This window comes from Leptinotarsa decemlineata, unplaced genomic scaffold (genome assembly GCF_025532065.1).
Source record: "Leptinotarsa decemlineata unplaced genomic scaffold, Ldec_3_MD MMD2_tig00000199_RagTag_RagTag, whole genome shotgun sequence".
NCBI classification, from domain to species: Eukaryota; Metazoa; Arthropoda; class Insecta; order Coleoptera; family Chrysomelidae; genus Leptinotarsa; species Leptinotarsa decemlineata.
Window position 1 is genome coordinate 4,238,957 of NW_027412544.1, and position 17,778 is coordinate 4,256,734.

The following is a 17,778-nucleotide window of genomic DNA, read 5'->3' on the forward strand; positions in this document are numbered from 1 at the left end:
ACAAGCTAGTTTGTGTGCTTCAATTGCTAATTGCCGAACATATTTCGATTTTCACCAAGAATTAAACAATTTTTGATTTTTGTTTTGGCTTTCTACTTCTCCATTTTCATTAAGAATGTGGGAAACTTCGAAATGAAAAAAGAAAGAAAGCAATGAATTTCTTAATAAACTCTGTGATGTGTAGATCATGCAACTTTCAGGCACAAACTGAAAGAGACAACCCTATTGAAACAATGTCTTTTATATTCTTATTCAGTTTGTATTCGAAAAATTCTTTATGGAATCGAATCCAGGTATCATTCACAGAATTGCTACACAATATAGTAACTGAAAGAGTTAAAATTTCACTTACATGGAACACTGTTATTCTCAATGGCGGACATCGATGTTTCGGAATAAGACACCCTTATTGCTTCTTCAGCACCAATATTTCAGTTTGTGTTTGAAAGTTATTTATTTGCATGATCCATGATATCATTGTGAAAAATTTATTTCTAAATTAGTTGCTTTTTTCTTTCTTTAGAAGTTACTCACATTTCAGATGGAGAAGTAGAAAGTCGAAACCTTTTTTTTTCCAAAACTCAATACCTCCTGAAAATATACCCCTTTCAATTTGAAGAAGATTGAATGAATGACATTACCTTCTGTTATGACATGAGTTGATTTAACTCTTCCCTAATATGAAGTCGTAATGTTATGAATGAATTGAGTCTTCATCTTCTAGTGTCATCGAGATTGGGGCTGAAGAGGCTATAATACATCTACTTAAATAATTTACAAAACCCAACAGAATATTTTTATATATCTTTATTTTGGTATATTTTTTTAATTAGACATATAGATTAGTGCATTTCTTATTATTCATGTATTGCTCTCAGTTGGTGCTATAGGTAGTTAGTATTCAAATATCAATCAAAACTAATCTGAAGTCATCGTTTGAATTTGGTGACTATATACGATGGAATAGTAGAAATTACTATCATTGATTGCTGTATATATGCCATAAGACTGCAAAGTAGGAATAAGATGATCTCAAAATCTGAAAAAAAATACTAGAGACTGTCAATTCTTCGGAATATATTTATTGAAATGATTGGGATTGATTATAGCACAAGCACGACATTCCACAAATGTATACAGTTTGGGGTGTAGTGAGTTGAATATCCATCGCACAATTCTGACATATATTGCTATTAGTGAAATGAAGTTAGTCGAAGACTTCCCATGAAAATATCCTTCAATATCCCAGTCTATCAATTCTATCATCAAGTCTATCCCAATCAAGATTGCTTGTGATGTTTGGATCTCCAGTCAGGCTGGTGGTGTTTTTCTGCATAGAATCTAGCAATATCCCAAAGGAGTTGTTTTTCTCAAAAAAAAAATAATAATAAATAATACCAAATTGATAAGGTGTGTACAACTTTTCTTTCTGTAAAGGAATTTTTGCCGTTTCGTAAACGTGCCTTTGCTATTTTACTAGTAATATTTGAGTATAACATGATTGACCCAAAACATATCATGTCCAAGTTCTGTCACGTTTATTCATGAAGGGTTTTTCAGCGTTAAATCTTCTTGATAACTGTCAGCCCAAGCCGAAACTTTCTCCTGATGTTTCTTATTGTTTTTGGGTATTAAACCTCTCACAAGCTGAAAAATGAACAATGCTAAATCAAAAGAGGATCCTTCGAAGTGTATTGAAAGGAAAAGTGAAAAATTCACCCCAAAAAGTAAAATAAACACCGAAGAGTTTATATTATCCACTTTGCAGGGTTTCAGTTTGCGATTCATTACACTTCAGCAGATTCTCTATTGATTTAGCTGTGTTTATTTTTCTGATTGTGGGAGGTTAATCACACACAAAATAGTAAGACATGTTGACTCCTGCATAAAAATGTCGTTCAAGTAGAAAGTATATCTCCAGATTTTAGTAAGGATATACATTTTTGTCGTTATCGTCGAAGATATGTATTGGCAGTCAATGTTTTAGCAGGGGAGCCCACGATGCAAAATGGGGATTTACTCGAGCGTCATTGAGACATATTGGGTTGCAAAGCTTAGATGATAAAAAAAAATAAGTTATATAATATATACCTTTTCATCGGTGGGGGAAGCGGCTATAGGTTTTTAAATATGTAAAAAAAATCTGTTGCATGGACATACTCGAGCGCATTAGATATTGATAGCATCAATGTCCTACGTATTTTTAATAATGTTGGTATGTTTATCTGATCGTTTGCATGATGTGGGTGGTTGTACGTAAAGGTTAGAAGTGAAAAGAAAAAAAAATGTAATCTAAGGGGGTGTTAAGTGCAACAAAAAAAATCTCTCATTCAATAATCTGACGATTTCGATCTGACGCAAACTCGCGGCCTTCATTATGATGTGCAAAAAAATTCGTCATTTTGAAATACTCAAGCGCGTCAGATTAAGATATATATGGTTCATCTTTATGTTTTAGACGTTCTGTCTCATAACCTGACGATTATATAGAGGGAGTCGCTTAATCTGACAAAAACAATATTTAAGAAAAAATGTTTTAATTTTTGAACTTAATCAATTGAAAAGCTCAGGAAATAGCATGCAAATGAATAAGTGTATGTTTTTTAAGTAGAATACTTGTATTTATGAGAAAATAATTTTAAAAAAAACAATCGAAGAGGTTTTTTTGTATTGAAGTGTATAATTTTTAAAATTCTTGCAAAGCGCTTTCAACTTTCGTCATCATCAGTGCTCACCTGAAAGTAAGTGATCTAATTGAAAAGGAAGTTTAGTGAAAATTGGAGTTGCAAAAAGTTTTTAATCTTTAAGGTTAAGAAATTTGGAAAGATTGTTTAAGATTACTTACTTGTCAGGCAACAGGATGTATCAAAATAAGTACATGGCACATTTGTAATATTTTACTTATATAAAACAAAATAGGCTTATATGAGACATCCTGTCTCAAGTTGTCCTTCTTCATATAATACTTTGACTGAACCACATGACATCAATCCAAAAATGTATTTTCTTGGCTATAAGCCTATTTTGTTTTATATAAGTCAAATTTTACAAATGTGCCATGTACTTATTTTGATACTTCCTGTTGCCTGACAAGTAAGTAATCTTAAACAATTTTTTCAAATTTCTTAATCTTTTCGCAACTTCAATTTTCACCAAACTTCCTTTTCAATTAGATCAATTACTTTCAGGTGAGCACTGATGATGACGAAAGTCGAAAGCGCTTTACAAGAATTTTAAAAATTATACACTTTAATACAAAAAACCTCTTCGATTCATTAATTCAATTAAGTGTATTCAGCTTTTCCAAATCTATTTTGAAAAATGCTCAAAAAAATTTAATTTTTTATAATCAATTGATTAATTGATGAAGAAAAGAGAAATTAAACTTTCTATGTTTTTTACCACTTTTATTTGTAACTAACGTTACTGCAGTTTCGTCCTATAAGGAAATTTTCAAACTTATATATTGTATAAAAACATAGAAAGTTTAATTTTTCTATTCTTGATTATGATTTCCTACCACGTAGTAATAGCTACATCCATCAATTAATCGATTAATTAATCATCATCTTCATCTTCATCACGAACGAGTCTCTGTGTCAGCTGTGATGGCGTCATGGCAACAGAATTCAGAGTGGGGACGGAGTGAGAGAGTAATAGATAGAGAAAAAGTGAATGGAGAATAGAGGAATAGAAACTCGAAGAGGAAAATATAGGTATCACACAGCTGCACGCATTAAACTTTATCGACGAATTTTTGTTATTTCGGCTTGCGGAAATCGTCAGATTATATATTTTTCGTTATCCTTGAATGATTTCCTTCGAAAAAAAAAATTAGCTACGCTCGAGAATGTCGAAATGACGTTATTTTTTACAACTTTGCTGCCCTCCCCTGTCTTTACGTCACTCTCAAATTGTCAGATTACTGGAATATACACTTTTTAGCAGGTAATTAACTCACCCTACCTTAATTTGACGCGCTCGAGAATTTCTGATGATCAATTTTTTTTTAAATCTGATCCTTTATCCCTCACAGGCGGCCTTATATATGGGGCTCATATTTGATGGAGGTACTTAACCGGGTACAAGGTATCCCCCTGTATATTAATCTGCCACGCTTTAGTAAATCCCGAAATCCCTGCTTGGGCTCCCCTATTATTTGGGTATCTACGAGTGAATGAAAGGAAGAGACAAAGGTGTGATGTCGACCACAGAAAAAATGTTAGAGCCATTATGGATCTCAGTGGAAGGCATCTTCAGTTGTATGGTCGAAGTACTCTTCTTGACGTATCAACAGTTGATACGTCAAGAAGAATACTTCACCCGCGTCACTAAGATGATTGCAGCAGTTGCAGTTCTGTGCCTTCATCAACAAATATGCTAAAAAGCTGAAACTGTGAAAATATGTTCAAGACGAGTATACCAACATAGAAAAATTAAAAAATCATTATTCAAATGTACGTAGCCCGCGAAATTTGAAAATTCACCAAATTTTTTTAACACCCTACGATATTATTTGACGAGAAAAGTCTGGCAAAATTTCCCGTCTATGTCGTCAATTGCTTTCAACAACTTCCAGTGTTGGGAGAATACTTACTGCCATTAAAGTTTGTAAATTGAGATAAAAGAAGTTCGCGGCTCTCAGCTTCACGGGTCTTTTTGCCCTCTCCATAATAATGACAAACATCCTTTGAATTTTTTGGGTTCCGTTGAACCATTCTGTCATATAACAGGCTTCAGCTATGTCTTCACTCTGCAAAAATATGTTCAGTGTTTTGTATACCGTGTAACTTTTTATCTGTAATTAATTGCGGTATCAGATTTTCGTTTCATTTAGTTTTTTTTTCAATGGATAATATCAAAAATTGTAGGATATCAACTTATTATTTGGAAGCAGAAACAGAACGATTAAAATTTATGAAATAAAATAATACAAATAGCAAATACTCGAAAATCGTACCTATTTTGTTTTTTATCGATTTCAAGTCATGTTTTCGCCTTATAGTAAATACTGACAGAAAAATATTCGAAATAACAAACTATGACTATGCAACCATATGACTACAGTGAATATCATTGTTTTTATTTTTGAATTTACAAATTATCAGAATGAAAATCATCTGGAATTCTCTACACGAATAATATCGACAACGGATATCAGAGAACTTGTACTATCCTAGTTAGATGAGGTTCATCCGGATGTATTCAAGAAACACACCTTTAATGTGGGATTTCCACTTGGAAGTTTGCCAAAACCGCTTCAAAAATATGATATAACTGACCGATACTTGATGAAAATCCATTATATTGTGAATTGATTAGTTCTGATATTATATAAAATGATTTGAAATCCCTGAAAGAACTAATGAAAAAGAAGGATTAAAAATGAATAGCTGAAAATAACAATTTTTTCAAGAATACTGAACTAGATGCCTTCCTGGGTAAGACCTTCCTTTCACAACGGAAAAGGAAGTCCACAACGAATTGCCATTCTTAGACGTATTGGTGAAGAGGACCGACACAAAGTGGGAAATATCTGTTTACTGAAAACCCACTCACACGGGACAGTATCTGAACCACGAATCCAACCATCATCAATCTACCAAAAGAGGAATCAGCAAGACTCTATTAGACCGTGCTTTCAGGCTCTGTAATACGAAGGAAGGTCTCGAAAAGGAACTAGATATCATCAAAAATGACGGTAGAACAGACTTTGGCTAAAAGACAGCAGAAGGCTCGCAAGGAAGAGAAGCCGTCATAACCAGTGCTTGCACTTCCCTACATTAGAGGATGGGTCTAAGTACAACATCAAAACCTGCTTCATATCCAGAAACACTATCCGTAGCAGCCTCACGAAAACCAGGACACCAAACGCGGACTGCGATTCCAATAATTGCATTTACCGGATACCCTGTGAGTGCGGAAAATCCTTTATCGGTGAAACTAAAAGGCCATTGAATGTTCGCATTGTCGAGCACAAGAAACACACACAGCCAGGGGAAACAAGCAAATCAAGAATAGCTGAGCATGTTTGGACCCATCAACATAACATCGAGTGGTCCCAAGCTGAGATCATACATAGGACAGAATATTGAATTAGGAGGAAATTCAAAGAAGCTGCATACATGTTGTCCAACAATGTATTCAGCCAAGTTAGCGTAGAGATACGCAACATATAGAAACCCATAATCAAGCAAAAAATGGCCCACTTCCGCCAAACGGTCATCTCCCACTAACTTGGCTTGGAATCTCTCGACTTTTTAGTTTTTAATTTTTATTTTTTTGTTCAATTGTTCTATTTTTACCTGTATTTTATTTCACACTTTTTTATTAGTCCTTTCAGGGATTAGAAATCATTTTATATAATATCAGACAATGGAAGTCCAAACTAATGAAATTCATCGTGAAACATTGTCGATCACCTTCAAACAAACCATTATATCGTATTCAAAAAACACACTTTGATGTGATATTTCTACTTAAAAGTTTACAAAACCAGATGTTTGGATAGGTAGGTAACGAGCAATTGTATCGTCTGCCAGATCAGCAGATCTGACACCTCTCGTTTTTAGCAAGATGAATTATGTCAATGTGGAATTACTTGGTTTTCCCTGGTTTATAAACTGGTTCAAACCGATCAGATAAATTATTTTTATATATTCAAAAAATCGTTCTGCGGTTCCCTAATCAAAAATTGAGACTGAAATTTACAATAACATTGATAAGTGGAAGTATGTAGTCTCAATCTTATTTGATCTAGCGAAAGCATTTGAGTCAGTAAGAAATGAAATTATGATCAGTTAATTGTACGACATTGGTATCAGAGTATTCTTACTTGAATAGATTAAGTCATTCTTATCTGACAGAAAAATGGTTGTGACTCTGAATAACACTGCATCACATAAAAGATATTATGCTTAGTGTACCACAAGGTTCAATGTTAGGACCGCTGCTGTTTTCAATATATATATATAAATGATCTCCCGAAATATATCAAACATGGTTACACCGTAATGTTCGCAGATGACACTACCATATCAGTGTCTGGTAGCACAATAGATGAGTTGGAATTCAATAAAAACTCAGTCATGGACGCTATGATTTCTTGGTGTGACAGAAACCAATTGAAACTGAATGCAAATAAAATAATTCACTTGGGTTTCTCCTTGAGAAAGACATTGAATCTTAAAAACGTCCAACTATCTGATACAGCCAAACTCCTAGGTATGTACTTAGATAAAGCCTTGTCTTGGGAGCAATATTTGCAATACGCCAGCTCAAAGAGTTGCTTGACTTAGATGGTATCAAGATGTTCTATTATTCTTTGGCCTATTCTCACATGGCTTAAAATATACTAATGTGGGGTACTTCTACTGACGCAAGACGTGCATTCATTCTACAAAAAAGATTCATGAGAATGATATCTGACATTACACCGAGATCTAGTTGTAGAGCTTCATTTTCAAGATATAAAATATTAACTTTACCCTGTATTTATATTTATAAAGCTCTGCTTCATGTGAGATACAACATGGTTCATTTCAATCACGAGTCAGTCACTCATAATTATACACCACGAACTAAACACTTGACCATCCCAAAACACAAAACTTCAACATTCAAGGAATCTCTTAAGTATAACGGCATCATACTTTATAATTCATTGCCACAGGAAGTCAAGGACCTACACTTAGTAAGTTTCGAAAACCATATCAAAGAATTATTGACGAACGGGGGTTGTTATAGCTTAGATGAGTTCCTGCAAAGGGAAGTCCTGATATAACTTGTTCTCACTGCATTTCGTTCCTATTTTTATGTTGAACCTTTTAATTGTATATAATTATATTATGTTGTTTCATAATAATTTGTCTATGATTTTAAAATTTGCATCAGTATGCCGCTTGTAGTGTTTTGTATGGTGCCTGTTTTATTTGATAGGTATATGTATATTTATTTATATTTATATAGTTATTTATTGTTATTTTTATTATTGACATGTCTAATATCATGATGATCTGAAAGACGAATAAATACAACAACAACAATATATTGAATGATTCAGTTAATAATATAACAGGACGTTAAACTTTCAATAATCATCAAAATGTTTGCCTCATATACTTTTGAAGTACAAAACCTCTCGAGTCCTGACCCGTGCAACACTTTAAGATGTCATTACTTTTCCTAAAGAACACATATTGTTCATTTTGTGTTCAAAATGTATTGTCTCTTGCTCGATTTCTAAATTTCTTACCATTCAACATATACGAGGTTGGTCTGAAAAGTTTCCGACCTAACACAGTCTCTTTTTAACTCTACACATTTCTCTTAGCGATAATCCTATATTTGTAACCCGTCCAAATAGTACTCCTTCTAGCGCAATTTCTAGATGGGGAATAAAAAAAAGTCACTTAGGGCTAGATCTGGTGAGTAAGGAGGATGTTCAAGCAGTTCGAACCGTAATTCGCCATGGCAACCGCTGAGGTGTGGGACGGTGCGTTGTCTTAGTGAAATAGGATTTTTTTCTGCTGTTTTTCCCCAAGTTCTGCCTTTAGCGCTTGTCAAGTAATGTTGCGTAGTATGCTCCTGTGATGGCTTTCTCATGACTATACCAAAAAACAGTCGCCATCACTTTCCCAGCCGAAAAAACAGTTTGTGATTTCTTTGAAGCCGGTTCCTTTGCAGTCTATTGTTTGGACTGTATTATTGTTTCGGAAGTATAATAGTGTATCCTAGTTTCATCTAGTAATTCATTGTGTCTAAACTACGCCAATAAAGCATTGAAAATATTCATTTGAACACGTTTTTGGTCTAAAGTGAGCAAACGCAGCACTCAACGCGAGTACAGCTTTTTCAAGCCTGAATGTTGATTTATTATAGAACAAACACGTTCTTTACACAGAATCCACTTCATCATTGATTTGCGTAGACGTGTGGCCTCTCAAAAACAAATATTTAATGACAACTCGATACTCGATTTTTTTCCATTTTCATGAACTCACTGAAACGACTGTTACATAACAACTGCGCTTCCAAAATAGCCGAAACTTTGGTGAGTAACTGTCAACAGATGAATAACGAAGTTCATTAGCTTTTATTTACGAGAGCTGCAATCTTCATGAAGAGGTTGAAACTTTTCAGACCACTCTCCTAATTGGGATAATATCTCAGAAGTGAAAAACAAAATATTCAAACTAACAAATGCATTGTAATAGTTGTTGAAAGTGACTACTTCTAGTCTTAGTACATGCCTCCACTCGTCTTGTCATTGAATCGCGTGTTTTGCCAAATGTCCCGTGGGTATTTGTTATAATGCACTGGTGTTGTATACTTGTCCCATAAAAAAATATGAACTCTGTTGATATGGTGACTTCAATGTCCACAACTGTGGATATCCCGACTTATCTAGCTGTTAAGATAAAATAATTTGATGTAGACATTCCTGGACTATGAGAGTAGAGTGAGCTGGTGCACCATCATGCATTGGCCACATGTTATTGATTAAAAGTAGTGAAATATCTTCTGGCAAGAGAGGCATTTGTTTGGTAAAAACGAGATACTTGTGACCCTCTATTCAACTAGATGAATGAACCAATTGAGTTATCAATCACCAATTTCCGACCTATAGCCTAATTTCGACCACTTTATATCCCGCGGAATCACATATGTACAAAAAAAAATTATATATACTCTCTCTATCAACAAAGAACTCGATGCGCCTTCCGCATTGGAAATGAGGTTGTGGAGTATAGATGTGGAATTCATCCCTTAGAAAATTAAATCTTAAATTCCAGTTAACAACATTTCTGTACGCTACAAATACCATAAATAACATATAAATAAATTACGCACATATTTCAATATGTATCATTTTTATATTGAAAATTATACAGAGTGTCCGTGGACTTCCTCTTTTTCACTCGGGAATGTATAGATGCATGGGGTCAAAATATCACCATACTTCATATAACTTCTGTTCCTAAAATCCTTCGTTACCAAGTTACGGCCCCTCAAAGTTACAAAATGAAAAATGTGTTTGTTTGATAACTTTCCAAGTGAATCATATATTATTTATTATTTCTGTAGAATAAACTCTAGATTGAGTAGGTACTAATAATTTAAATTTCAATTATAACGATTTGAACTTACACTATTCATCAAAATGTGACCATACCAGCAATACATGACCACTTGACATGTGAGACAGCAGAAATAAGTTAGAAGAAGAACGAACTGCATACTTCTGAAGGATATCTGGAAATAAATTCATTTAAAAATGTTATTCAAAAATATAAAAATATTTCGTCTCATGACTCAAAAAATATGAAAAATTGAAATGTCATAGTGTTTCTTTTATTTTTTTATTCTATTTTACAGCCGAGTGTGAGATTTTCCACTTGACTACACACAGATGGATCAAAAACACCTTCAGTTCTGGTGCAAGTGTATACAGCCGACGATTGAGGATAGATATATCAAGCTGACTACGGGACTGAAATGTCCCCTATTGATTTGTGTTTAGAGAATTTGGTACCTCATACATAAATCAATGTGCCAAGCAGCTTCGGAAGCTTTTGGCTCTCACTGAGCAATAGCTAAATTGGTACATCAACCAAAAACAAAAAACTCTCCCAATGAGAAGATTCAACAAATCATCGGTATCATCGAACCAGAACCTGTGATTGGTATCGCTATAGGCTTTGCCAAAGAAGCACTGAACACCTGGACTGCGAATAAGTTTCAGAGTTCTGGCAAAACTTACGAGAATTGGTCTAACCCAAGGCATTTATACAATGCAATCCTTCAATGTTCCCCACCCTTTTATTTTTTGAACGGGTCAACTCAAAAAATTGAAATTTGGGATGATGAAATTAAAGCGTGCATACTTTATTTTGAAGTTAAATTGGCAGATGAAACTTTCAAGATGGCTCCTGGAAAAAAAATTGATGGAGAGGGGATCTTGTGACATCTTTTTGAAGCGACTGGGCGCCATCTGGAAAAAAATATATGGAAAGGGGGGTCTTGTGACATCTTTTTGAAGCTCCTGACAAATGCTTCACATTTAACTACGTAATATGAGGTAATAAGTTTGAGGTCAGTTCAGAAGATGCTCAAAATGGTTGCCTTGAACTTCTTGACATATTATTCCCTGCCGTATATCCAATATTGAAGCAGGTTCAATTTCGTAAACCTTTTGCTTCAAATAGCCCCATGAAAATGTAAATTCGTCACTAAAACAAATATTGTGAAGATAGGTAGGATGGCTTGCAATGGTTTCCGTCATGATTTCGCAGAATACCGTTCTTCGATCAGGGTCATCTTCAGTTAATTTGTGTACCATTTCATTTTATATGGATGATACCTATTCCTCTTCAAAAGTCTTCACACAGTAGAAGGAGACACCTCACAAACAATCGCGATGGAATAAATAGACTGTTCAGGATTTACTACCATCTCACCAATTAATTGCATTCGCTGTTCTTCCGGAATGGACGGATGACCTGGGGACTTTTTGTTATGTATACTACCGTTAGTTGTGAATTTGGATACAAGTTCCCACAAATATTTTCTACAGATAGGACGATTCGGAAAACGTTCATTGAAAATCCTTTCGGTCTCGTGAATGTTACGCGTCGCACCGTAAATGAAAATCGCTTCAATGTTTTCTTCCAATGGACGAGAATTGACCTTTCTACTAGTAAAACCGAAAACTAAATGAGAATATTTTAACTGAACAATGATGTTCATTGTCGTACTGACATTTTTTGACGTTTTTCAAACAAAAAATGAGTTAACAAACCTTATCGGTTTGTTGGAATTGCCATATGACAGATAAAAAGGAATATTTCTAGCAATATCGATATTAATGTGTTTGTCTTCAGGAAATTATTAAATATTCCGCCATTTTGTAGTAGGTGAAGAAATTGACTCCATATTATAGAGTTGTATTCGTCAGGAGCTTCAAAATGATGTGTCACAAGAACCCCCTTTCCATTTATTTATTTATTTCATCTGTCAATTTCATTTCAAAATAAAGTATCCATGCATTAATTTCATTACCTCAAATTTCAATTTTTTGAGTTGACCCGTTCAAAAAATAAAAGGGAAGGGGACATTAAAGAAATGCACTGTATATCCTGGAAAGTATATTACCAAACAATATTAGATTACAGCAGGGGTGACCTACATTGTTTAACAAGACAGTTCGTGTACTGACAATACTCAATAATATACAATTCAATTGACTACCATTGCGCCATCTTCAATGCTGCAATTAAAATAGAAAATTAACGTACTATAATTTTCATAGAAACTGTTGAAGATTCGATCTTCATCAGTACATACCAAAACAGTATGTATGAGTATGTTGTTCAAATAAAATGGGATTTTTTTTTGGAAAATCTATAAAAAATGAGTATGAGGTTTATGTACAATTGAAAACATTAAACTTGATGAAAAATACGGGACAATAACAATTAAAATCACATATTCAAATACCCGTTGCTGGTGAATTAGTATTCATCGTACCAGTCGTGTTTTTGATTTTACATAACCCTCATATTTCTATTACTCAAATTTCTAGACATTTTCCACAACCGATCTCTCGTTTTACTTAAACAACATACTCATATATACAGTTTGTGAGAGTACAAATGAAGATATGTACAACAAATCATAATTCATTAATTATCATTTTATTTTTGCCCTAAAGATGGCCACAAAGGTTGCCGAAACGTTGGCAATTACATTGTATATTAATGGGTACGTGTATATATGTCCAACTGCTAGTGAATACCTTGCATTCATGGAAATAAATGAAGCAGCAGGACACATACTTTGTGCCTGTCCGGCTGCTGCCCCGAAATAGGTTTTAGGGTTTGTCGTTCTTGCCATATTATCTGAAAGATCATTGATAAAAAAAAACGAATAGGCTTCGTCAAGAAGCTGGCAGAGTTTGAAGACGTGTGAGTAGAGGAGGTTGCAGTTTAGGGTCAAATAGACCCACCCAATTTGGACCCAACCCACCTCACTTTCATCACGTCGTGATTCCTTACTTTTTTTTAGGCAAAACGACCCTCATACTGAATGTCGAGTCAGATATAAGTGAACAAGTGAAAATAAAACACAACAAAAACTCAAAGAATCATCTTTTTGAAGAACTTTCAGTTTATAAACTGATGAATTTCCAAAGTGATCTATTATTAATAGAAAATAATGACCTCCTAGATGATATTGAAAAAGTACTTATATATGTTTACTTACTACTAGTATCTGAAATCCTGTCATGCAAATAAAAATCACGCTGCATAAAAATTGAACAAATATTCCATTTGAAAGCGTTTTTTCAATCAAATCGATCAACCTGAAAAAGTATGTACTGAAAATATACAGAAACAGTCAGAAATATACAAATTTTGGAAAAGAAAAATGAAGACAACAAATTTTATACTACCGACTTGAACGGGCAGAACATATATGCCCACATTTTTATATATGCCATAGTTCCTCATCAATTTGTAACTTTGATAAAACACACTCAAAAAAAATATGTTCAGGATTATTGATTTCAATTTTGAAAGAGGAAAGTACATATCTACCTGAAGACAATACGGAACAAAAATGGAAACTCAACCAATAATGAAGTGATTCAATACTTAAATTATTATTTTGCGTGCTGCTTCAGTTTGGGAGGTCACATATAATGTGTTTTTTGATAAGATACTTGTACTGTATATTTTATGTTTGTCCATTTTTTTAAGGATAACTCATATGGTATACCTATTTCAAAGTGTAAAATGATGATCACAAATAATGTGGTAATTTTGGTGAAATACTCGTATTTAGACTGATATTGATCCTTATCAAATGAATATGTTAGTTACCATAAGCATTGAATTGACCATAACTGGCCGGATCTATGTCACTATGTCTGGTAAACAGAACTGCAACTACGATTCTTCAAGGCGAGGTTCAGGGTCACCAGAGGCTGCCCTCAAGGTGGGGTACTATCTACCCTTCTGTGGTAGCTCCTGATGGATAGTCTGCTTGATGCCCTCGACAGAAGAAAAGTAGATCTGCAAGCTTATGCTGATGAACTTGACATCTTGGCAAGGGAAGGGTAGCTTGTAATATCCTCCAAAGCACAATGGAATTTGTTCACAGTTGGTGCCTGAGGGAGCAGATGTTTGTCAACCCCAGCAAAACTGTGATGATCCCCCTCACCAGGAGGAGAAAATTGGACGATCTAACGCCACTTTCCCTCAGTAGTGACGTCATTCCATTTGGAACGGAGGTGTTACATCTTGGCATTGTCGATAAAAAACTCACCTGGAACGCTCACTTGGAAAAAGTTTTACACAAAGTCAGACTGTCCTTATGGACATGTCGAAGAATTTGTGGTAAAACTTATGGTGCAATTGCCTTGTGGTCGAAGGCTTGAAAGAAAACGGCCCAGGGAAAGCTCTCTGGCTTACAGAGACAGGCTTGTCTGGCCATCAGTGGTGTTATCAGTACCACACTGTCAGCGGCCATTGATCTAGATCTATCTAACCTACCTTAAGCATTGCATGAACATTATAATTTCCTCCAACAACACACAATTCAAATTAATATCTTGAGAGTAAACAGAAAATTGAAATTATAGCGCGGGAAAATGAATTCAAGCGGCCTGACAAGACGATGTGATGCATTGCAATACGCGTGATGAAGAAAGCTTGCAATATTCATTTTACATAGTTGAGATTGTTTGATAGTTGAAAAAAAATAAATTTCGAATTATAAGAGGTGAATGGATCCTTCTTTATATAGCAGAACCAAAAGTATCGCACGAGAAAATAAATTCAAGCCACAAATCGATGAGGTACGCATAATGAAGGTTGCATTTGCGTTAGTTTTGTTTTATGTTTTAAATCACTTTGAAGGTTGAGGTCACTTTTTTATTTTGTGTTTTTGTCTTTATGTATATAGATACTTTTTCCTATTTCGAAGTCACAATCGATAGTTATGAACATGACAGAGGAAAATGGGGCATATATGGTATGCTACCCGAACGAAGCCGGGTCGGTTATATGAAATCCTTGTATATCCTTGTAATCAGACCTATGTGATATGTTAGGGTGAATAAATAAATAAATGAAAAATATGTGGTCTTCATTTCTCATGTGATAGTACCTACAATACAAAAAATTGCACTTCCACTGAAATAACTGAATTAAATATAAATGCAGTCTCCGAAACGCAGATATTCTATACAAATGGCTTTGTGATATGTTACCAAAATAAAAATGTATAATAAATTTCTATTCAAAATGTTTTATTTCTTCTTCTTTTTAACGTAACCTCAACACCTGATAATCTACTAAAATTACTTAATTGGTGCACACACACAAGAATCCCTTATTAGGTCAAATGGAAACTGACAGTTCACTAAACTATATGAGCTATTAAAAATGAAGTTTAAAACTTCATTTTTAATAGAAAAAATTTCTGAACAATGGAACTTCATTACTAGAATTGAAGAATAAAATTTTATTTTTTGGGAAAGAAAGGAGCTTTCTACTTTTTCGTCTTCATATAAAAAATGTGGGAATCTTCCATAGATTCCCAATGATTCCCACATTTTTCATATGACGATGGAGAAGTAGAAAGCCAAAACCTTTCTTTCCTAAAAAATTATCATCTCATAAAAATATACCCCTTTCAATTCAAACAAGATTTTATGCTTTATAATGAATTGAAAAAATATTTGAATTTATGAAGAATCTGAGGTCAAGCTGACAACCGATGTGAAATTAGGACTGAGTAAAATATTAACTTCAATAAATAATTAGGATATTTCTTCCGAAACTCAAGGAGAATGCTGACAACTAACAATCCTTCTATCATTGTTCAATAAACCCGAAGGTTACACATTTAGATATTATTATTTCTCAGCTAGAACCACAAACCTGTTAATATCATTGAAGTGTATCACACATTGTTTCATCTTCTCTAGAACCAGATCCTCTTCCACAAACTCATTGCTCGTTTTCACTAAGTTTCTCAATCTATTTTTCAATATCTCAAATTGGGCAGTACCTAATGTCATTAGTGTATAACTCAAAATGTCAATATTAGAATTTATCCAAGCCCCAACCGCTATACTGAGAACTTCGGAAAACCATATTGTATGATAATACTTGTTGCTATCAAATGGAAGCCATATAGGCAACGGCAACTTTTTGGACCCATCAGGGTTTCTATCCATCAATGGAAAAAGGGCGTAAAATATCACTACAACTACACATAATACCCTGAATATGAGGCCAATTCTTCTAACTCCTCTAACGTAATGTCTAATGATATTGTCTTCTTCTTCGGTAACTTTAGTTAACGTTGGTTGCCTCAAAAACTCTTCCAGCTTGAGCATGCTTCTATGCTGCAGATTGAAATTCAAGAGTTTGCAGACGAATGCTATTTGAGTTGAGTTGAATAGGAGTGCTTCTGAGAGTTTAACCAGGTTGGACAATTGGGTAATGGAAAAAGTCAATGTCAACAGTAATTGTACCCAAGATATAGTGTAATTGAACATAGCGCTGAGTTTATGCAGCCTTTTGTAATTGGTTTTCTCCAAAGGATACACTCCTGCTATAATTAAGTGGAGCTTATCAGTTTGAAAAGCTTCATTCAAATCGGTTGTCTGAAAAATCAAAGAGCATTTTGTTCAAAACACAATCAACAAATAATTGATAAACAAAGAATGAATCTCTTTTTCGAATGAAAGTATGAGGTATGAGGTACCTAATGTAATGAAATATTTGTTTCGAGGTAATATTTGGAAGGAGTACATGAAAAATTTCAAAACAATATCTGGGACCTTGGTGAACATCGCGTAACATAAATATTACGTAAAATACTAACATGTTGAAATAAATACCTCTTAATTTATTTCGACTTCAGTACCTAATAGCTACAATCTACACTTTCACCTAATCATTTTCGAAGCTCGTTTTCTTTCTGTAGCTGTCTGAACAAAAAAGTGCCGATTTACCAAATGAACTAACTTCGTTACTTTCAGTTATTTTGGTTGAGAGGGCCATACCATAATGGTTCATTTTTTAACACCTGATTAATAAAATAAGCCTGAAGACTGAATCGAAGAGAGTGAATGAATATTTTGAAATAATATCTCAAAATATTCATCTCTCCCAACATAGTGAGTTCTGGTAAACAACTACTTCCATAAAGGACACTTATGCGACAGACACTTATGCTAGATACCTCACAGCTTTTGCAAAACATGCCACCGTGGACCAGCCTATCCAAGCTAAGGTCAGATCTTCCCTAGATTGATGAGAGGCAACGCCTCGAAACTGGTCTGATGTACTTGATTGATTTCAGCCTGGTCCTGCTACTGAATGAACGAGAAACTGTAAGACTAACCTTTGTGAGGTATCTTGCATGCCGTTGGATAGGATTCAATATCCATCGAGGTATTAGCCAAAAGTAATTGTTTTCCGGCAGGAATTTACCAGAATTATGGCATCAAGCAGAATTACAGTTTTTATTCAATTCTACACTCCCCTGATATTTGATCCCTCCCTCAGTATAACATAATAAACCGAGATTGTCTTTTGTTTCTCTCTCGGATAGTCTTCTGGATAGATAAATCGCCTTTCTCTCTTTCAAATTGGGATATACCTAGATTATATTGGTCATTATATACCTCTTCGAGCTGGTCTTAAATGTTGCATAATTCTTTCGTACTGCTCTTACTAGCGCATGGCATAAATCACTTTC

The 17,778-nt window shown here is 34.3% G+C and overlaps 1 protein-coding gene across 1 annotated transcript; it reads right to left on the bottom strand.

Moving 5' to 3' along the window:
* Positions 1-819: 819 nt before the first annotated feature.
* LOC111502337 (putative odorant receptor 85d) lies at positions 820-16,665 on the bottom strand. Its single transcript, XM_023156403.2, has 5 exons — positions 15,948-16,665; positions 13,264-13,363; positions 10,150-10,254; positions 4,598-4,753; positions 820-1,039 (listed from the first exon to the last, which is right to left on the bottom strand). The coding sequence occupies exons 1-5, from the start codon at positions 16,568-16,570 to the stop codon at positions 980-982; spliced, it is 1,044 nt and encodes a 347-aa protein (XP_023012171.2). The 5' UTR covers positions 16,571-16,665; the 3' UTR covers positions 820-979.
* Between the last annotated feature and the right edge of the window lie 1,113 nt (positions 16,666-17,778).